This window comes from Rattus rattus, chromosome 8 (assembly GCF_011064425.1).
Source record: "Rattus rattus isolate New Zealand chromosome 8, Rrattus_CSIRO_v1, whole genome shotgun sequence".
NCBI classification, from domain to species: Eukaryota; Metazoa; Chordata; class Mammalia; order Rodentia; family Muridae; genus Rattus; species Rattus rattus.
In genome coordinates, this window is record NC_046161.1 from 59607681 (window position 1) to 59630628 (window position 22948).

Here is a 22948-nt window from a genome sequence, read left to right on the forward strand (position 1 = left end):
CTGCCATGTCGGTGCTGCGACTGGAACATAGGTCGTTTGCAAGAGCAGTAAGCATTCTTTTGGTTTTTTTTTTTTTTTTTTTTTTTTTTTTTTTTTTTTTTTTTTTTTCGGAGCTGGGGACCGAACCCAGGGCCTTGCACTTGCTAGGCAAGCACTCTACCACTGAGCTAAATCCCCAACCCCGCAGTAAGCATTCTTAACCACCAAGCCACCTCTATAGCCTCTAAGTCACATTTTTAAAATTAACTTACCAAGTAGAGGGTTTTTCATACATCTTTAGTTTGGGTTAACTTACCTCTCCTCCTTTCTCTCATCATGTATTCTAAATTGGCTTGTGTTTAAAAACAGAAGCAGTAGGACTGGAGAGACAGCTCAGTGGTTAAGAAAGCTTGCGATTCTTCCTGAGGATCCACACACAGATTCCAGCATCTATGTCGGGTGGCTTACAGCCAACCACCTGTAACTAGCTCTGGAGATCTGACCTTATCTTCTGCCCCACCCCCACAGCATGCCTCTACATGTGGCTGATGGGAAGCAGAGGCCCCAGATGTCTGAGTTCAAGACCAGCCTGTTCTACAGAGCAGTTCCACAACAGCCAGGGCTACACAGAGAAAACCTGTCAGGGGTATCTCTTACATATTTAGCAATTAAAATCACTCTAAATACTGAAAGTTTTCATTAAAAAAAAAACAGAAAATCTACTCACAGTCTTGTCAGAGTTCATTCAAGTGATGATGGGCCTCTTCTCAAACTGGCTCTAACGTCATCTCTAGTAAACGGGAAGCTGGGCCATAGCCAGGTCTCAGTGAGAAAGAATCCAGTGGCAATTAATAAAATGTTCTAATTGTTTTAATACATTTATTTATATGTGTGCATGTGAGGAGATCAGAGGGTAATTTATTGGGAGTCTGTTCTCTCCTACCATGTGGATTCCAGGGATTGAACTGGGCTTAGACACACATACCTTGCCCTATTGGCTGTCTCCCTGGCCTGGTTTTTCTGTGTTTTTTTTCCCACTTGTTTTTGGTTTTTGGTACAAGGTCTTACTTTCTGACCTATGCTGGCCTGTGACTGTGCTCGTTATGACCTTGAGTGTTTTGTCCTTCTGCCTCAGCCTCACAAGGGCCCAGATTATAGCCATGTACTGCCACATCCAGTGGACAAAAAGTCAACTAGCTGAGGCACTGAGGCGCTGAGGCACTGAGCCACATCCCCAGACCTACAGTGAGTTTTTAAGATGAATACTATTGGGGTTGGGGATTTAGCTCAGTGGTAGAACGCTTGCCTAGTAAGCACAAGGCCCTGGGTTCGGTCCCCAGCTCCGAAAAAAAGAAAAAAGAAAAAAAAAAAGATGAATACTATTGAAATTATTTGTAAAGTTTTCCTCTCTTGACCTTTTTTTCAGCTTCCACGCGTTTTGTTAAGTGTGAAAAATGTCATCATTTTTTCGTTGTGCTATCGGAAGCGGACTCAAAGAAAAGCATAATTAAAGAACCAGAGTCAGCCGCAGAGGCCGTGAAGTTGGCATTCCAGCAGAAACCACCTCCACCCCCAAAAAAGGTAGACACCTTTTCTCCTGAAGACATTCCATTGCTTCACCCTTCCGGTTTATATTAAACCCTGTGTCTAGATAAGCTCATCAGGTGTTTACCTTTTTTTTTTCTTTTTCTTTTTCTTTTTTCTTTTTTTCGGAGCTGGAGACCGAACCCAGGGCCTTGTGCTTGCTAGGCAAGGTGTTTACCTTTTTTGTTGTTTTGGTTTTGTTATATTTTACTGAGGCCCATGTCCCAAGTAGCCTGGATTAACCTTGAACTCCCTACATAGTTCAAGATGAACTTCTGATCCTCCAGCCTTCACCCTTAAAGTGCTGGTATTATGGGCATAAGCTACTGTGCCTAGCTATATAAGTTTTTAATTTTTAATTTAACTTAGTTTGTGTGTTTGTAAATGTGCACCTATATGTGCTCTTCGTATGTGTGTGGAGATCAGAAGAGAACTTCTAGGTCTGCCCTTTGTGTGCCACCATGGCTTTTATGGTATGAACTCTATGCATATGTTTCTGACACTGGGATTTGGTCCTGTGAAGGAATGAGAGTGTGCACTGGTTGCTCTGACTACGTAGTGTGTATTTTTGAGAACCTAGAAGCCCATATTTGTTGGCCTTGCATCCTTTGTCCTGGCATGTACTGGTGGTCTGCACACTTGCCCTCCTCACTGTCTGTCTCCATGAATGCTGTGGCAAACTTAGTAATGCTGAGATAGAACATGTGAGGAATGGGTAAGATTTGAAAATTTTATAATTTAAGGCTAAAGAAATGGTCATGAAAAATAATAGTAAGCTTTATATCTTTGTTAATTTGTATAGATCTGGGTCAAAGTTCTAGAAAATGCATAAGTGATTTAACTTCTCGGGAATTGATTGATATTAATAGCTTCTGAGTGTGTGTGCATCTGTGTGCATGGTTATTATAGAGACAAGGTGTTACTATGTCACTCAGACTGGCATCGAACTTGAGATCCTCTTGCCTCTGTCTACCACATAATAGAATACAAACTTGTGGCACCACGTCCAGTTCCTTCTTTATTAAAAACTCGAGAAATTGATGCTGGTTCCAAACAGTTGGTAATATAGCTTTAATTTTTATTAACAAAGTGAGTTGAGGTTGTGGTTCAATGGCAGAACACAAAAGGTAGCATCCATGCCCTGGGTTTGATCCCAAGCACTGCCCTCCCCTACAGAAAAGAAAGAACGAGATTGTAAGTGCTGTTCAGGTAAATGAATAACTTTTTAAAAAGATTTCTTTCTTTCTCTTTTATGTGTAGGTGTGCATGTGTCTGTACCTGTGTATGTTTGGGGGGTGGGTGCCTGCTCAGGCCAGAAGAGGGTATCAAATTCCCTGGAGGTGGAATTACAAGCAGTGCTGAGCTGCCTCTGTGGGTGCTGGGAACTAAACTATAATCCTGTGCAGGAGTGCGAGCGCTCTTAACCCCTGGGCCATCTCTCCAGCCGTAGACACTTCATTTTTAATGAGAACTTTTTCAGATTTGAAACTCTAAGAAAATGTGTTTTGGCTTGTAGTTTCAAAATATGTTTGTTCTTGTGATGGCTCGTAGTGAATCGTTTATGCCTAATCGTTTTTCAGATCTATAACTACCTCGACAAGTATGTGGTTGGCCAGTCGTTTGCTAAGAAAGTGCTTTCAGTTGCCGTGTATAATCATTATAAGAGAATATATAATAATATTCCAGCTAATCTGAGACAGCAAGCAGAGGTTGAGAAGCAGACATCATTAACACCTAGAGGTCAGTGTTTTTGGTAATTGACCACAATGTAGATTACTATGCCTAATCTTTATTTGTAGCTCTTTTGGACATAATCTTACCATGTACAACATTTTAAATTACCTCACAGTGGACTATGAAATAAATCATTTTGGAGCCTTACCAGTGGCTTTATTTTTTTTATTAAGTAGGCAAGAATAAAAAATGCCAAAGTACATTAACTTTAGTTAAGGTAAGTACTGTTTCTTAAAACTTGGAGTCACAGAATAAAGTGTGTTTGTTGAGGATCTCTTTAGGAAATGTGTGAGGAGCTCAGCTGTGGGGCCCCTGCTTGGCCCTCCCAGGCCTTTGCCTTTGCTAATGAGCATCACACAAACCAACAGAGACTTGCAGGCCGCTGCAATAGAGGTTGAGCGTCTTTGAATTCTTGAGATCACTGTGGACAGATCATTGCAGTGCTCGGACAACTCCAGCTTTTGTCTTTTGGGTTCAGGATGCAGAATTTTATTTGCCTAAGTCAGAGATGATTACTTAACAGCACTGTTAGCATTCTTTTTTTGGGAGTGGGGGCAGCTACAGAATGAGGTTAAGGGCAAATTTGTAAGTAATTTTCAGTATATTTCCTATTAATCTGAGATTGTAGTATATCATTGTACTATGTAATGTCAGCTCACTGTGGACAATAAATTATAGTAATAGAATTGACTTTTTAAATATACACTGCAATGCAAATAAAATGTAAATATTTAGATTTTCATTTTGTTGTCCAAGGAGCCTTGATTTCTGATCCAGGTGTAAAATCAGCATTTTAGGTTCTTTTAGTCATTTTCATACAATTTGAGAATTATATTCTTTTAAGTAGCTACTAAATACATAACCGATTTAGTGAAGACACTGTTCACTTGTTGAGCTTTTTGTAAGATACTTATGTGGTAATATAGTTGACCTTCTTTTTAGAAAGTGGAAGTCATACTTTATGTGGACTTAGGACCTTCATTTTATAAGGTCCAAAGAGTGCAGTCTCGTTGTACAGCAACTATTTTCTAGTTCTTTTCAGTCATTTATATTTAAATTGTAGGAGATGATAGAAGAGCAAAAGGTTTCAGATTTATAGTGTGAAGATCTTCAACTCATGATGCATAAATTATTATCCTTAGAATAGACAATAGTTTTAATAGATAGTAATTTTAAAGTCTACGTATGTGACTATTAGTACCTGGACAACTGTCATTAAGCTTGCTTTCAGTTGTTCTAACATAGAAAGGATGTTGCATAGAAATTGTTTCATAACATGCAAAGTGGAAAGCTGAATACACCCTTTAAATGAATGGAAGAAGGCAGGAAGTAAGCATTCATTCTTGGCTGCCCCAAAGTAAACACATATATAATATCTCATATTTTATCTCCTTTCTCAGAGTTAGAAATAAGAAGACGGGAGGATGAGTACAGATTTACAAGTAAGTCGCCTCCCTCAGGCCCTGTCTGTACTCTCTGTTTCTGAGATGGCCTCAGTGATGCATCTCAGTTAGTGATGATCTGCTCGCCTGTGTGTTACCAAGAAGGCTTATTTCATTTAGGTTATTTAACTCTCTCTTGTGCATCATTTAAATGTCTCTTTTATATGTGATATGTAACTTTGGGACAAATTTTTAAAAATATTTTATCAGGAGATGGTAGTGGTGCACACCTTTAATCCCAGCATTCGAGAGGCAGACGTAGGCAGATCTCTGAGTTCCAGGCCAGCCTGGTCTACAGAGTAAAGTTCAGATCAGGATTACACAGAAAAGCCTTGTCTCAGAGCAAACAAGCAAGCAAACAACAAACAAGGTCAGGTGTCCATGAGAGCCTGGTGTGTTGGGTCCTCTGGAGCTGGAGTTCCAGGTTGTTGAGAACTGCCTGTTGTGGGTGCTGGGAATGAAACTCTAACTTTCAAGCCATCTCGCCAGGCCCTTATCTTTTGTGGACCAATGAGATGGCCAAGTGAGTGCAAGTGATGACCCTTGATGTGCAAGCTTGGTGATCTGAGTCAGTACTCACATAGTGGTTCCACATTGTGGAGGAAATGGACTCCCACAGTTGTCTTCTAACCTCAGCATGTATATTGTAGCACGGAGGGAAAACAATCTAATAAAAAATATCAACACATCTAATTAATTTTTTGTTGCTGTTTTTCAAGACAGGGTTACTCTGGGTAGCACTGGCTGTCCTAGAACTGGCTCTGTAGACTAGGCTGGCCTCTAATTCAGAGATCTGCCTGCTTCCCAAGTGCTGGATTTAAAGGTGTGCACCACTAACACCTGACTAAATTTAAATTTTTTTTTCTTTTTTCTTTTTTTCGGAGCTGGGGACCGAACCCAGGGCCTTGCGCTTGCTAGGCAAGCGCTCTACCACTGAGCTAAATCCCCAACCCAAATTTAAATTTTTTAAAGAGAAAATTATATTGTCTCTGGTGTATGAGTGCATGAATGTGTGTGTGTCTGTGCTTGATACAGTGGTCTAGTTGTGTAGCCAAGGTTGGCCTTGAATTGTAGAGTGTTGAAGTTACAGATGTGTGCCACCATACCTTGACCAAGTTATTTTTAAATTTATGGAAATACTGATTCTCAATAAATGACACAGTAAAAATAAGACATCCTCTCAGTAGAGCTGGAGAGCTGGCTCAGTGGCTAAGAGCACTGGCTGCTCTTCAGCTGCAGTTCCCAACTGTCTGAAGCTCCAGTTCCAGGAGATCCAGTGCCCCTTTTGGCCTCCAGAGGCACTAAGCAGGCAAGTGGTACACAGACATACGTGCAGGGAAAATACTCGTACACATAAGGTTATTTTTTTTTTTTTAAAAAGACTCACAGTTAATGCAATAGAATTAAATTATGTAGAAGAATATAAGATCTAAACCAAGCATGGTAGCACATGCTTGTAATCCAGGAGACAAAAGGATGTGAATTTAAGGCCACTTTGAGCTACAGTGAAAGTCTCAGGCTAGCCTGAATATACATAGAGAGACTCTCAAATCTAAAGATATAATCAAATATGCAATCAATACTAATACATTTGGGCTGATATCTAGTGAGATTAGTATAAGTTAGTAAAAGAAAGTCTATAGTGATTACTTTGAAATACCGCTCATGTAATAATATATGTAACAATTTAATGTCATGGATGTTTTATGATAACAATAAACTGTCTGTGAGACACCTAATATAATTTAAATTTTAACAAATAATTGTACTAAAGCCCTCAGTTAAAGCAGTTTATAATTGTATTGATTGACTTGTAAACAAACATTCAGATATTTAAGTGTAATTTATCATTATGCAGTTTAATTATGTCCTGTGTAGAATTTTGAGTTCTAAGTTTAGATCATTAGACCAAAATCATGACTAATACATAATTCAGGAGTTTTTCTCAGGCTGACAAGATTGCTCAGGTAATAATGCATTTGATGTGTAAAACCTGATGACTTGAGTTCAGTTCTCAGAACCCTCATTGAGGAGGGAGGAAAGACCCAGTGCTCCAGAGTTGTCCTCTGATCCACATTGACACAGTAGCATGTGGCTTAGGCATGAGACATCGCCCTGCCCCACCCCCTTCCCTGTCCTGGTGCTTGTCATATATACTAGGCTGGCCTCTGCCTAGTCCTAGGGTTAAAGAAGTATACTACCTCATCCTACTAAGAAAATACATTTTTGAAAAGTATTTTTATGTTCCTTTAGAAGTTAGATATCTGCATAGAGCTCTTAGACATAAATGGTATATGTTTTTCATTTTGTTTTTTGAGACAGAGTTTCTCTGTGTAGCCCTGGTTGTCCTGGAACTCACTCTGTAGACCAAACTTGCAAAGATTCTTTTTGCTACTGCTTCCCAAGTGCTGGAATTAAAAGCATGTACTATCAAGTCTGTATAACACTGTTTCTTAAATCAAGTGCCAGATAGAGTCCTTAGCTTGCCTTTATATTTTATGAATAATTCCTCTTTTTTTTTCTGGTGGAAGTGAAAATTGAACCTGGGGCCTCATGCACAATAGACATATGCTCTGCCACTGAGCTAGATCCCTAGGCAGTGAGTGAATAATTAAGCTCCTGGAAAAGGGCAGTAGGCAGAGCCAGTGTTTCTATGATAGACCTTATCTTATAGGTGCTGTGCTGTTGTACGTGTTGTTAGGCTTTCCCAAAGTTGCAAGGCACAAGGCTTTTTCACCTCCATTTTATAGATGAGAAAACTGGAACACACAACTATAAGCGTTTACCCATTGACACACACACATCTGCTGAGCTCCATGTCACTGACCGTCACACTAACCTCTTTGCCCATAACCCTCTCTCGCTGTGGAGAACTGCTCACAGAGTGAGGCAAAGCAGGGATGGAGGGCTCCCTGTAAGTAGACTCATCCCAAAGTATAATCTAGGGCACAGCTCATAAAACAGAGTAATAATCAACAGTACATTTGTGTGTGGGCAACACGGCACATATGGAGGTCAGAGGAGAACTGCCACGAGTTGCATTTTGTTGATGCAGCATCTTTCTGGTTTCTGCTGCTGCACTGTGTGTACCAAGCCAGATTCCACATGCATTCCAGGGATCAAACTAAAGGTTGTCCGCGTTACCCAGCTAGTGCTTTCACCCGCTGGACCACCTTCCTAGCTCACTGAGTAGATAAAACAACGCATGTGTATCATGTAGCTTTACTGTGATTTAAAAAAAAAATTATCTAAATTGTTTTTCTCTATTGGACAGAACTAAATCAAAGTCAAGACCTTACTTTATTACTATAGTTCCTAATTGGATTTCCCAGAAATTAAAAAGAAAATTTTGCCAATAGCAGCTAAACTCAGACATATAGTATGTTTTCTTCCCTAATGCGGATAATAATATTGTGAATTACTAACTCAGATGTTTACAATTCAAGTTCTGTGTATATTACACTAATAATCTTAATGACTAGAGTAGCCTTTATTTAACCTTAAGCGTAATTTTTTTAAAGTGATGATTGATGATAGACCAGGACAAATAATTATTGAATGACTACTGAGCTGTTATTATTCTATTGGCTTGGTTAAAATGATCACTACACAGCTTAATTCATTTCTTAGAAGTAGCTTAAAAGTAAACCAAGGGCCTGAAGAGATGGCTCAGTGGTTTAGAACACTTGATGCTTTTGCAGAGGACCTAAGTTCAATTCCCAGCACTCACATGATGGCTCACAACCATCTGTAACCCCTTCTTTTTGACCTTCAAGGACACAGGCACGCTTGTGGTACACATATGCAGGCAAAACATTCATACACATAAAATATAGTACAAAATCCAAAGTTATGTACAAGTAAAATATAGTCACAGGTACCTTAAGTGATGAGAACTGGGGACAATTTGTTGATTTACCAAGGTGGCAAATCGTTATAGACTCTGAGTTATTCTAGTCAAGAGGAAAAGAAAAGAATAAGCATTTGTTTTTATAAACTAATTAAATATCTTGCTTGTTGACAGGACTATAAGGGTCCTGTTGATACCCAGTAAATCAGTTATTCAGATAAGGACATTGAGAATGAGATTTACCACACTTGGTTTCGTGCTACACTAAAAGAAACAGGAAGATGAGACTAGAAAAGGCCAGTGTCACAGCATTTTCATAATGTAGTTGAAGTCTGTCCAGCAAAGTCACGCTACTTTCCATGGCTTTATAAGCAGGAGGCAGCCAAATTGAGACTAGAACTATTTCCTACTTCCCTGTTTTCCTCCTCTTCCTCCTCCTCCTCCCTCCTCCTCCATTCTTGTCTCCTTGTATAACTGGTTGGCCTGGACACCCACTATGTAGTCCAGACTTCCCTTAAAATCAGAGATTTGCCACCCTCTGCTTCCTGTACTTGAAAAGTGTGTTCTCCGGTACTTGTCTCATTGTTTTTGTCTATAGTGCAGTTTCTCATTTACACGGAAAGGAAGAAAGATAGACCTTAATTTTGCATAGTGTCTTGAAATCAATTATGATTATTGTTCTAACATCCAGCTATGTGTTTGAAATGAATAGGACAGGTGATAATTAGATATAGATAGGAAACACAGTCTCAACTGGTGCAGGGCTGTGCGGCTCTTTAGCAGCAAGGGAAGGCTGCAGCTGAAGCACTCTTCTGTTGTACTGTACTCTGAAGAGCACACTTACACATTGATATAACTATGGAGGAGAGTTCTTTCCTAGTTCTTTCCTTCAAAGTGCATTGTTTTATAATTATGTATTTTGCAATTGCCACTAGTCAATCTGAAATTCTCTTTTTGGGGGGTAAAGCAGTGTTGAAATATTTGAGTTGTTTTCAGTAAGTGCTTCTTGTTTTTGGATATAGGATTATATGGAACATGAAAAAGTAAATTCAGGTGCAGCTCTAGTAATTCCAGTGTTATTTTCCCCAGAGTTGCTTCAGATTGCTGGAATTAGCCCACATGGCAATGCCTTGGGAGCATCTATGCAGCAGCAGGGAAATCAGCAAATGCCTCAGGAAAAACGAGGAGGCGAAGTACTAGATTCTCCTCACGATGATATAAAACTTGAAAAAAGTAATATTCTGCTGCTTGGACCAACTGGATCAGGTAAATAACATTTTGGGAAACTTGACTATGCATTTTTAAAAATAGAAGATGATATCGTAACCTATACCTTATAATAATAGTGGTTTCTGGCTCTCGTGCCTGTATATAATCCCAGCAGTTGGGAGGCTGATGCTAGAGGATTGCCACACATTTGAGGCCAGCCTGGTTTACAGCATGAGAACCTGTCTCAAAAAAACAATAAAATCTAAGATTGCTCCAGCAATATGATAATTGTTCACTGTTTAGACCGTAAACTGAATTTGAGATATTGGTGTGACCCTTTGGGCTAATTCCTAACTTTTTAGTTAACGTATTAATTATTTCAATCTGTAACTTTGTAAAAGGAATAATAAAATCAGATCTGAATACAGTAGAGAGCACATATAATGTTTCAAGTTGCATTATATACTTAAGATTTGTTGTTTTTGTTAAGAAAAATTGTAAGAGTATATTTTTAGTTACTATTTTTGTTTGTAGGTAAAACCCTGCTGGCACAAACTTTAGCTAAATGCCTTGATGTTCCTTTTGCTATCTGTGACTGTACAACTTTGACTCAGGCTGGATATGTAGGTGAAGATATTGAATCTGTGATTGCCAAACTACTCCAGGATGCCAATTACAATGTGGAGAAAGCACAACAAGGTATGTCGTAAGTGTAACTTGTCTGTCCCCAGATGAAGTGTCTTTGAGAAAGCAATCTAGTATTAAGGAATAGTATAATTCTCATTTTGAGTCAAGGTCTAACATTTTCTAATTATAGAAAAGCACACAATGTTACACACTTTCTAGCATGCTTGTTTCTTTGTCTTAAGGCTTCAAAGACAGCTGGTAGAGTGAAAACAGGCTGTTACTATTCATTTAGGTCTTAGTACTCCCAGTGGGCTTTTTGTTCTTACTCCTCTCCAGATTTCTAGTGTTGGTGGTAGGAAAAGGTTGGGGACAGGAACAGTGATAAGAGAGTTTAGAATGGATGAGTATAGAAAAATATAGCCTGTTGCTCCAAGAGTGTCATAGACTTTGATATTTCCTTTCTCTGAGTACTTACATGAAGATCCTAATAGCTTCCTGATCAGATTTCTTTAAGGCAGTGGTTCTCAACCAGTAGGTGATGACCACTTTGGGTTCACATATCAGATATCATGCATATCAGATATTTACACTATGATTCATAACAGCAAAATTACAGTTATGAAATAACAATGGAAAAATGTTATGGTTGGGGTCCCTACAAGATGAGGAACTGTATTAAAGGGTCACAGCATTAGGATGTTGAGAAGCACTCACTGCTTTAAGAATAGTCTAGTGGTGATAGGCCATCAAGGTGGGTCAGCAGACCAAAGCACTTGCCTCTGAGTCTGATGCCCTAAGTTCAATCCTTAGGGTTCACATAGTGGAAGAAGAGAACATTCTTCTAAGTTGTCCTCTGACCTCCACATGTGCCATGATCGTGTGTATACCTATAGACACGCAAACATGCACACACACACTGAATTCATAAATGTGTGTGTGTTGGGGGGACTAGATGTGTTAAAGAGTAAACTGAAGTTTCACCAGTTCTGGCAAATGCCCCATGCCCACATGTTCTATCTCACCTTACCATAAGAAAAAAGATTGAATACATTTTACTGGTATAGATAATTGTTGTCAGTGTTTGGTTATCATTCTCAAATTGTATGCTATAGACTCAGGTCCATAATAGTTATATAAAAAAGAATAAGAAGGTTATATTCTTAAATGACTAAGCCTTTACACGTTAAGTGTTAAACATGTAATAACTTTGCTTTGTAGCTATCCAGTCTTTTAAAGCTAAGACAATCTTGTGCCTTTCTTTTTCATATTATAAATAGAATCCTCCTTAAATTATAGGAATTGTCTTTCTGGATGAAGTAGATAAGATTGGCAGTGTACCAGGCATTCATCAGTTACGGGATGTAGGTGGAGAAGGCGTTCAGCAAGTAAGCAGTTGAATATTTTGTTCAAGCCCACTAAAAGGAAGGGAATACATCAGCTTCCCAAGTATTGTACGTTTGGTTTCACATTCAATTAGATTCAGTTTTATTTCTCCCGCCCTAAACTTCATGTACCACTTTGTTTGTTTGTTTGTTTGTTTGTTTGTTTGTTTGTTTAATTTGGGATTTTTTGAGACAAGCTCTGTGTAGTCCAGGCTGTCCTTGAATTTGCGTATTCCTGCCTCAGTTTGCTGGAATTACAGGCTTGTGCCACCACACCTAGCTTCACAAACTGTTTAAAGCAGGTGAGATCCTAAAAAGAGGTTTTTTAATGAGAAATTACATTTCTTGGGGCTGGAGAGATGGCTCAGTGGTTAAGAGCACTTACTGTTCTTCCAGAGGTCCTGAGTTCAATTCCCAGCTCCACATGGCAGCTCACAACTGTCTGTAACTTCAGGATTCAAAACCTTCACACAGACATACATGCAGGCAAAACACCAATACACATAAAATAAAAATAAATGAATTTTTAAAAAGAAAGAAATTGTATTTCCTAGGAAATTTCAATGATTTTAATGTTTTATTTTTATTCCTCAAAATGTTTTATTCTTAAACATTTCTAGAAAGCTGGAAACTAGATATAAGTTCCCCAGGCATGTGTCTTCATATAGGATTAGCATAAGGACTCAGATATCGCTTGTGGCAAAGTGCTTGCTTGCCTTGTATGCTCAAAGCTCAGGATTCAATTCCTAGAACCAAAGGAAGTAGAGGAAGGAGAGCTGAAAAATAAAAAAGAAAAAGAAGGGCTGGAGAGATGGCTCAGTGGTTAAGAGCACCCGACTGCTCTTCCAGAGGTCCTGAGTTCAATTCCCAGCAACCACATAGTGGCTCACAACCATCTGTAAAGAGATCCGATGCCCTCTTCTGGTGTGTCTGAAGACAGAGACAGTGTACTTATATATAATAAATGAATAAATAAATCTAAAAAAAAAAAAAAAGAAAGAAAGAAAGAAAGCAGACGTGGTGGCATACCTGTCGTCCCAGGGACTCTGTGGGACCAGAAGGAGGTTCAAGAGTTCATTGTTGTCACCTGCACAGTAAGCTTGAGATTAACCTAGGCTCCATGACACTCTGTCTCAAAAAGATGGCATGAAATAGCGTTTCATTTAACGCAGAATCATAGTCACAATGGTGTATTGACCACAGCAATAAACTTAATCTATAGTGGCGATTAGCTGTGACAAACCAAAATGCTGCTGCTTTCTTTTTTGACAAACATAGAGAATTATGTTTTTGCCATACTTAACAAATAATTTTTTGTGAAAGCATCTCAAAATATAATCTCAGAGTTGAACATAGACTTATGTTAGAATTATAGCATTCATGTGAAAGATTGACTATGTTTCAATTTTGAGCATTCTCACTGTTTCTTACCATTTTATAGAATCATTCTGTCTACATTAAGAGTTTGCCATCAAGCTAGGTATGGTGGCTCTCTCCTATAATCCAGCACTCAAGACCAGCCTGGGCTCCATAGCTAGAGGGGAGGTGGGAGAGGAGATAGGGTGGGGACAGGAAGGCTTTACCATCACACTCAACCTCCTTAGGTGACTGTTGACTGAATTACAATTAATTTATGAAGTACCAAACTGATAAATGCAGTTGATTTTACTTTGGTTTTAGAAATGTGGGAGTTTTCATTAGTTACACTCATTGACCATAACCATGTATTATTTTCCCCCATTGAATCCTATTATTTGATGTATAATAATGTCTTTACATGTGGTAATGCTGCAATTCATTCATTATCAGGGTTTATTGAAACTTCTAGAAGGCACAATAGTCAATGTTCCAGAAAAGAATTCTCGAAAGCTACGTGGAGAGACAGTTCAAGTCGATACAACAAATATCTTGTTTGTGGCATCTGGTGCCTTCAATGGCTTAGACAGAATCATCAGTAGGAGGAAAAATGAAAAGGTAAGTTTTCCTTGAAATTCTGCATGAGGCAATGTAAAATTGCACATGATGGACACTCGGCTTCTGTTCACATGTCTACTGGTTGTCTACCAGTCACTGGATTTTTTAGAAAGATCCGATGTATGTCCCCAGTTTGAGTTGTAGAGTAGCAAATAATAGGATTTCCAAATCCCTGTGAGTTAGCTATGCATGATGGCACAGGACTTCAATACTAGCAGTTGGGAGGCAAAAGCAGATCACTGAATTTGAGGCCAGCCTGGTCTACACATTGAGTTCCAGGACAGCCAGAACGGCAGTAAGACACTGTGTCAATGTACCCATGGAGGAACAGTCTTGAAATGTAACTTGATGAGTTTTATGTCTGTCTAAGGAGCTTCCATACTGTTTGCGATTAGCTGCAGGAAGAACAAATGGGTTAGAGCAGCAGTGCTCAGCAAGCATGCCATCTCACTGCCCTCACAACGTGCCATACAACTGCTGGTTTTCCACCTAGGAGGAGGAACTCAGGAAAGGAGTAGGGAAAGGATTATGATTTTTCTGTTGGTTATGATATATATACTGATGATATGTTTTATTATTGGTGGTTTTTAAATTTTTAAAAAAAGATTTGTTAATGTAATTGATATATATGAGCACTGTATTTGCATGTGTGCCTGCATGGCAGAAAGAAGACATCAGGTCCCATTATAGATGGTTGTAAGCTAACATGATTACTGGGAATTGAACTCAGGACCTCTGAAAGTACAGCCAGTCCTCTTTAACCACTGAGCCATCTCTCCCGCCCCCCCCCCTTTGTAAAATATTCTTATAAACCATGATTTTAATTGGGCCTTGGATTTTAGGGTGCACTTCCTGTACCAAGTGTTGATTGGTTACAATCAGATGTAATGATACCATGGTAGTGAGAAACCTAAAACACCCTGTATTTGTCGTGCTTTTAGGTTTTATTATAAAACCAAATAGTAGCTACTATGACATTTTGTGGCATTTCTAAGTGAGTGTGTTATAATGAGCTTTCCCACAGTTTGCTTTAAGTTGTACTTGAATTCTTCCTTAATGTACTAATTTTAAGTAGTAATTTAGTAGTAGTTTCATAGCCTCCACCCTTGGTATAAATACTAAGTCATGTAATCAAGCCTGGATACAGCACAGTTCTTATTTTAGTTAATTTATTTCTTGCTGTTGAAATTCTACATAAGTGGTTTTTTTAGTATCATTTTTATTTATATGAGTACACTGTAGCTGTCTTCAGACATACACAGAAGAGTACATCAGATTCCATTACAAATGGTTGTGAGCCACCATATGGTTGCTAGGAATTGAGCTCAGGACCTCTGGAAGAGCAGTCAGTGCTCTTAACCACTGAGCCTCTCTCCAGCCCAAAATTCTACATAAGTTAACAGAGAGTCTTTTTTCCTTCATGTGTGACACACATTGCAACAAATTAGCTTGTATTTAAGTTTCTGTAGCCAAAAGCAGGAAACTATGTTCTGATATTAGTAATTATTAGTGCTTCTTCAGACTTCCAAAAAAGGATTTGATGGTAGAGATATGTAAAATTAAAGGTAATGTTAAAGAATCAAGGACATGTCAAAAGAGGATTTGCCACATAATTTTAACCTATTGGAATTTAGGGCATTTCATTTAGTTGTAAACATAGCAGAAATCTAAGACCTGAATTCAGATCTTAGCTTTGCTACTTAGAAAAGCAAACCTTTGGTCAAAGTCCTTAACCCCTGCAAGTCTGTTTCACATGGGGCTTATAGGAGATGTAAAGCACTATTGCAACATCTGTTTGCTATTTATAATCCCTGCCACTTCTCGCATAGTATCTTGGATTTGGAACACCATCTAACCTGGGGAAGGGCAGAAGGGCTGCAGCTGCTGCCGATCTTGCTAATCGAAGTGGAGAATCCAACACTCATCAGGACATTGAAGAGAAAGATCGGTTACTCCGCCATGTGGAAGCCAGAGATCTTATTGAGTTTGGCATGATACCGGAGTTTGTGGGACGGCTGCCTGTTGTGGTTCCTTTGCACAGCCTAGATGAGAAGACGCTTGTGCAGATACTGACTGAGCCACGGAATGCTGTGATTCCTCAATATCAGGCCTTATTCAGCATGGATAAGGTTAAACTTTAATTTTTCCTTCATGATTTTTTTTTTTGATATCAGAATTCTATTTTAAGTTAGCCCATTATATTAAGAGAACCATGCCCATCTGGGATACTGGCCTAGGTATAGTTGTGGGAAGGCACAGTGTATTACATTCAGCATTTGTAAGTCGTCTTGCTTTTTTCTGAGTTAAAATGAGCATAAAGTACAACTTTATGAGAAGTGTCAACTTAGTTGAGCCTTTCCAAGCCAAATGTATAGAATTGTTCTTTCAGCCTTGAAATTCTAAGTGCTTTTGCTGTTCGTATAAGTTTATAATATATATAGTTTTTCTTCTTGCATCCAAATGTGGAGGTCACTAGCCAGCATATCCAATCAGATAAAAGATTCTTTGAGTTTTATGAACTTGGCATCTCTCCGTAGTTTTTCTCTTTGTTGACATGCAGTCACTTCACCACTGAGCCTCACTGAGCCAAGGAGCAAACTGACTCACAGCCATGATGCTCCCAGTGGTCAGTTGATTAAAACATACTGCTTGAGGTTAACATTCTGAAGCACTGTGAAATGACAGACTTGTCTGAAGTTTTGCCTTTGCCTTTTTTTTTTTTTTTTTTTTTTCCTTTTTTTTGGTGCTGGGGACTGAACCCAGGGCCACTGAGCTAAATCCCCAACCCCTTGCCTTTGCCTTTTAACTTTTTCTTATATATTGTGAGAATGTTAAACTCTTTAAAATGTACTTAGACACCTAGGGGCATAGCTCAGTGTTACAGTGCATGGCCCTGGGTTTAATCTACTGTAGCAAAAAGAATTTTAGGGTGCCAATGAAAGTCATCTGTAATGAGGTCTAAGTGGTAAGACATAGTCTAGTCTGAAAAGGGTTAAAGTCTGTCAGGAGATAGAGACCACAGGAACCTCACCTTTCTCTCTGGCTTTGTTCCTGAGTCTCAGTTTACTTTCTAGAATTCATTTATTTGTGAAATAGCTATTAGGCCCATTGTTTATAAGAATTTCTGGATCTGAAAAATTAATAATAGTTGTTACAGTTAGTAGCTGTATTAGGAAAAGATCACCAAGGACTTACTTAAGTTTTCATTTATCTTTTACTCATCTGTAGTGTGAATTGAATGTTACTGAGGATGCTTTGAAAGCCATAGCTAGATTGGCACTGGAAAGAAAAACAGGCGCACGAGGTCTTCGGTCGATAATGGTAAGATGGGTTAAAAAATTTAACAACCCTCCCCTCCCCCCATTGTTAGTATCCAAATGTGTTGTTTTGTTTTGCATTTGCCAGCATATGTATGCATGTATGTTTGTTCACATGCATGCAAATGCACATGCTTGAAGGCCAGAGGTTGATGTCAGGTGTCTTCCTTTGGGGGACTGGGCAGATGAGATGTTGAGACAGGGTTTCCCTACGTAGCTCTGGTGTCCTAAAATTCACTCTGTAGACCAGGCTGGTCTCAAACTCACAGAGATGTGCCTGACTCTGCCTCACAAGTGCTGGGATTATTAGGTGTATGCCACCAGGTGTCTTCCTTAATTATTTTCCACTGTATTTACCAAAACTGGTCTGCTGAACCTAAAGCTTTCCAACTTGGTTAGTTTAGTTAGACAGCCTGTCTCAGGGCTCTGCTTTCTCTGTTTCTCAAGCACTAAGATTACAGATGGCTGTCACATCTACTGAACTTATGTGTTGGTGCTGGGGATCTGATCTCTGGTTCTCATATTTGCAAGTGAGTACTTTCTTCACTGAGCTCTCCCTCCTCAGACCCTTTGTCTAAGTCTTTTGAGACTATTAAACTTTCTGTTTCTCTTTTGGACATTCTATCTAGAGATCTTCCCTAAAGCCTTTTTATTTCTATGGTTTCCTTTTATGGAGAATGGATAGAGTAGTCACAGATTTTATTTTGCTTCAGCTTCCAGAACAAGGTGTTTTGTCACTGGTGAGTGTGGTTTAATAGTGTGAATGTGTGCTGTCTTCAGTTTGTGAAACAGCACACACACTGATTCTGGGAAGATTAGCAAAGGTCATTGTAGTTAGTAGGTTAGTGACTATCAGGAAAGATTACCCAGGACTGGCGTAAGTTTTCATTTATCTTTAGTCTATATCTGCAGTGTGAACTGAATGTTACTGAGGTGGTTTTGGAAGCCATAGCTAGAACACTGGAATGAAAAAGAAGTGCACGAGGCTTCCATTGGAATCCTCATTGCAGGCTCCATGACACAGGCTCAAAGGAAGAAAACAAAACCAACCCAGAACTGTAAACAAAAAGCTCTCTAGACCTTAAAGATGAAGGTATTTGCAACCCCAGGGCGCACATGCTGTGACAGAAGAAGTACATAATCCGGGTCAGCCGCTGTGTGGTACACATCCCTCCAGCAGTTGAGAGGCAGTTAGGCAGATCCCGAAATCTGAGGCCAGCATGGTCCACATGGAGTTTACCAAGTCCAGGTCTCCTTCTCGGACCTGTTGAAATCCCCATTTTGCCTCTATGCCCTGTCAGTGTGCTATGAGATTTTTCTTAGAGACCCTAGGTGTAGGACACAGGCTTCCTGGTCCCACCCACTCCTTTTAAAGTTGTCTCCCAGATCTGGCTAGGGTTACTACTTCACTGCCTTCTCCTAAAGCAAGTTGTCTTCCCTGTAAGGATTTCCTGTTGTCCCAGCCTTGAGTCAGTGTGATTTCAATTGTGTAGCTATGCATTTACCACAAGCAGCTTGAGACTACCCTGCTTAGACTCTGGTGGTAAGGTATTACTAAGGACAGAAGGCAAACTGGAAGAACAGGTAAATTATTCAGTTGGCAGTCCTGGAAATTTGATGTGTCAGCAATTTCCTTTAACCCCCGAGGGCCTATGGGAAAAACTGGTTTTTCCAAAGTTTTCTTCAGGCCTACTTACTGTTGCACTTGGAGCAAATATTCATTTGAATCACAGTTTGAAATTGAATAGCTGGGCAGAGGTGATTTTTAGATTAATTGACAGAAAAGTAAGGATTATTAGTTTAGGGTCTTGGCCATAGAAAAGATCAGGCACATTTTGGAGTAGCATCTGAGTGTGAAACTAGGATTTGTACGTCTGTTGCCTAGATTGACAGAACAATAGGCAGTTGACTTATTTATAAACTAGGATTTGTACGTCTGTTGCCTAGATCGACAGTACAATAGGCAGTTGACTTATTTATAAAATGACCTGAATGTAATGAGAAGCTGTTTTTATATACAGAATATGAAAGCTTTTACGCTGATTAAAATTGGAGTATTTTTATATACTCAATTTTCCTAATTTATTACTTTCTTTCTCTTTCTAGGAAAAGCTGTTACTAGAACCAATGTTTGAAGTTCCTAATTCTGACATTGTATGTGTGGAGGTTGACAAAGAAGTAGTAGAAGGCAAAAAGGAACCAGGATACATTCGGTAAAACATGCTCTCAGGCCAGAATAGCCCTAAAGTTAAGGTCCCTGCTGCTTGAGTTTATTGGTCTGTCATTGAAATTCTTTTTTTTGTAAGGGAAGTAATAATTTGAATTTTTTATAAGAAAAATTAAGTATGGTTTTATAAAGTAATTTTGTGAGTCATTTTGAATACTGATCTTCAAAATTAGCCCTACTTTTTCTCCAAAAAGCAGTATACAAAAGAGACATACACCTTGAGTGTAGTTTTAAAATCACAGTACCACCTTGCCCAGAAGCTGCCATGCTCTGGCCCCTCCCTTTTGTCCCACCAGACTTAGCTCCAGACAGGTCAAAACCAGAAACCAGCCCACTCCAGGCTTCCTTTTCTACCTGCCTTTGCTCCTAGAGGAGTCCCTTGAACCCTCGGATAGAAAACAGACAGCTCCATTACTTTTAGAATGATGGTGTCCACGTGTTAGATGAGAATCCACTATTATTTTTGGAAATGTAGGATTGCTCACACACTCTCAGTGACACAGTCTAGGAAGAGGGAAGAATTGGTTCTCAGGGAGAGGAGTGAGTCACGTGGTGGCTCCAGCTTGGGAACCTTAACCTAAGGCACTCAGGGGAACCTCAGCTCATAGATGTTGGAATCACCTGCTGTGAACTGAAGGAAGGCAGAGAAAGGCTGCTACCTCCAACAGCAGATAAAGGATAGAATGAACGGCAAATACTTTAGGAAAGATTTAAGGAAGTCTTGCAGGGTTATTCAAATTCTTTGAACACGGGACCCACGGGAATTCTGGGCTCTGTATTTCTGGCATGACAGATTAGAGGAAGCCTGAAAATAGGCTTATACAGTAAGCAGAAGGTTTTTTTGTTTTTTGTTTTTTTTTTTAAGATTTATTTATTTATATATAAGTACATTGTAGCTGTCTTCAGACACACCAGAAGAGGGCATCAGATCTCATTACAGATGGTTGTGAGCCACCATGTGGTTGCTGGGATTCGAACTCAGGACCTCTGGAAGAGCAGTCAGTGCTCTTAACCACTGAGCCATCTCTCCAGCCCCAAGCAGAAGGTTTTTAAGGTAGAAGGGAGATTGAAAAAAAAAAAAAGAGGTTTTTGTTTGTTTGTTTTAATTAGACAGAAAAGGTGAGGTGTAAGGGAAGGTTCTGTCGCTAAGGTCTTGTTCCCCAATTGATTCTTGACTTGTCGATAAAGAAGGCATGGGCAGAAGATACAGGTGGGACTTCAGGGTCCCAGGAGAATAAGGAGACTCGAGAAAGAGAGAAGATTTTCTGCCATACTTTGGAATGAGAAGAAAGCAGCAGTCATATAAGGTCTCAGGGCAGCTAGGGCCTACAGCCTCTGCTATGGGCAAGAGACAAAGATGTTGGCAGGGGCTAGCGATACAAGCCACTAAGTTTAGGATGGAGGGAGAAACGTAGATAAACTGATAAGGGCACAAATTTCCAGGCAGGAGTTATCTGCACCCAGCAGTTGTGCCTAGAGGCAAGTTCTCAAATTAATGGAGCTGTGTGTGTGCCTTTTATCCGCTGAATCAAGAGTCTTGAGAGGGGTTGGGGATTTAGCTCAGTGATAGAGCACTTGCCTAGCAAGCGCAAGGCCCTGGGTTCGGTTCCCAGCTCCGAAAAAAAGAAAAAAGAAAAGAAAAGGAAAAAAAAAAAAAAAGAGTCTTGAGAGTAGGCTGGTAACAAGACCCCTCCAGGAGCAAAGGAGCAAAGGTGGGTAGAAAAGAGAAGCTGGGTCAGTGCTGGTGCAACTGATCCTGGAGCTAAGCCGGGAGGAACAAAAGGGAACCGGGAGGGGCTGGTAACACAGCCTCCGCTACAGGCAAAGGCAGAGTGTGTTTTTAAAACTACACTCGGGCTGGAGAGATGGCTCAGTGGTTAAGAGCACTGACTGCTCTTCCAGAGGTCCTGAGTTCAAATCCCAGCAACCACATGGTGGTTCACAGCCATCTGTAATGGGATCTGATGCCCTCTTCTGGTGTGTCTGAAGACAGCTACAGCTATATACAGTACTTATATATAATAAATAAACAAATCTTTAAAAAAAAAAAACCTACACCCAATATACACCCATTTGTGTGGGAAGGGAAATACCCGCAATAGGTTCAGGAGTTCATGGTTATCTTCAGCTCCATGAGTTTGAGGCCAGGCTCTGGACTATGAGACACTCTCAAAACCAAGGAGGCAGAGGCAGGCCTAACTACAACCTGGTCTCTACACAGTGCGTCCAGGACAGCCAGGGATACACAAGTGAACCCAAGAAAGGGCGGGTGTGGGTTGGAGAGAACAGGGAACAAATTACAGAGATTAAAATGAATTTTGATGCTGGTTTTCCAACTGATGGATAACTTTTTTATGGCTTGACTCTTTTTTTTTCTTTTGGAATATATGTTGGCCTTAAAGTTACTAAGTATCTGGGAATAGCCTTGAACTCCTAAATGCTGGGATCACTGGTATCCACCAGCTCATCAGCTCTTCTTTCTTAATGGCTTTTGTAAAAACAAAACTTTGTTTACAAAGTTGGTTTTTCCTCAGTACCATACCAGATGACAAATTTGACACAGTTACTGCTTTATTTATTGAATCAGCAAACTTCCTCAGAAATGCTTCAGAGCCATACTGTATATACAGCAACTGCTCAAAACTGTTCCCAGCACAGAAGCAGCCATAGGCAACACATAAATGAAGGAGCATTTCTGTATTCCAGGGAATCTGGTTTACAAAAGCAGACACTGGGCTGGATTTGGTTCATGATTAGCAGTTGGTTTCAGCAGTAGCTTCTTAGGGAAATCACTGGACTATTCTATAACTAAATCTCATAATCACCTCTAAGCAGTGCTGATATTAAAATATTCTTGTTTTGTGCTTTAGGAGGTTATTTAATTATAAAGTTTAGTTTACTGTTCTGAGTCCAGTTTTGTTGAAAAATAAACAAACATGGCTTTGCATTGCAGGGCTCCATCGAAAGAGTCCTCGGAAGAGGACTATGACTCTGGAGTGGAGGAGGACGGATGGCCTCGCCAAGCCGATGCTGCAAATAGCTAAGCCATCAGACTCCCACCTGTGCATACAGCCTTCCCTCGTTCTCTAGGGCCATAACAGTTTCTGCAGTCTGGCATTAAAGGCATTGAGTCTATCTTGGATATCATACATGGTCAGCAGCCTTTAAGATAAGAATCGGATCATGTATATTATTGTAACATCACATTGATTTATATAGAAGACAGTATATGGACTTTAATGACACAATGTTTAGAGATAAAAATGTACATTATTTTGGTTCTGTTTTTTAAAAATATGCTTTAACAAAATTCTTAGGAGTACTTTTAAGCAATGCAGATGTTGCAATAACTGTGGACTTTACAATAATGTTATTCTAAAAATGGGAAAATAAATTCTTTAAAGTTGAGTATTGGGATCCCATTGCTTATCATTACCTTTTTCTACCCACATTCCTTGGAAATATTAGAACTTTCATTTTAAAAGTTGGACCGGGTAGTTTTTAGTAAGAATACTCTGAAAACCCACGTTTTGACGTCATGTTTATATTTCTAGGCTTTTAAACCAGTGGAGATACGTTGGTTTCCCAGCCGGTACCATAGCAACAGACATGCTCCCCTCATG

General features: G+C 39.6%; 1 protein-coding gene across 2 annotated transcripts in view; it reads left to right on the plus strand.

Moving 5' to 3' along the window:
- Clpx (caseinolytic mitochondrial matrix peptidase chaperone subunit X) overlaps window positions 1-22734 on the plus strand; it is a 39031-nt gene extending 16297 nt beyond the window's left edge. The window contains exons 4-14 of one of the 2 annotated variants that reach the window (XM_032909436.1): window positions 1406-1560; window positions 3144-3303; window positions 4698-4739; window positions 9679-9855; window positions 10333-10497; window positions 11722-11810; window positions 13617-13781; window positions 15611-15910; window positions 17010-17102; window positions 19205-19311; window positions 22279-22734. In XM_032909436.1, the coding sequence (XP_032765327.1) occupies window positions 1406-1560; window positions 3144-3303; window positions 4698-4739; window positions 9679-9855; window positions 10333-10497; window positions 11722-11810; window positions 13617-13781; window positions 15611-15910; window positions 17010-17102; window positions 19205-19311; window positions 22279-22369 (1544 nt within the window). In that variant the 3' untranslated portion in view covers window positions 22370-22734. The remainder of the gene's footprint in view (window positions 1-1405; window positions 1561-3143; window positions 3304-4697; window positions 4740-9678; window positions 9856-10332; window positions 10498-11721; window positions 11811-13616; window positions 13782-15610; window positions 15911-17009; window positions 17103-19204; window positions 19312-22278) is intronic. The other variant, XM_032909437.1, reaches the window with a different exon arrangement.
- Window positions 22735-22948: the final 214 nt, after the last annotated feature.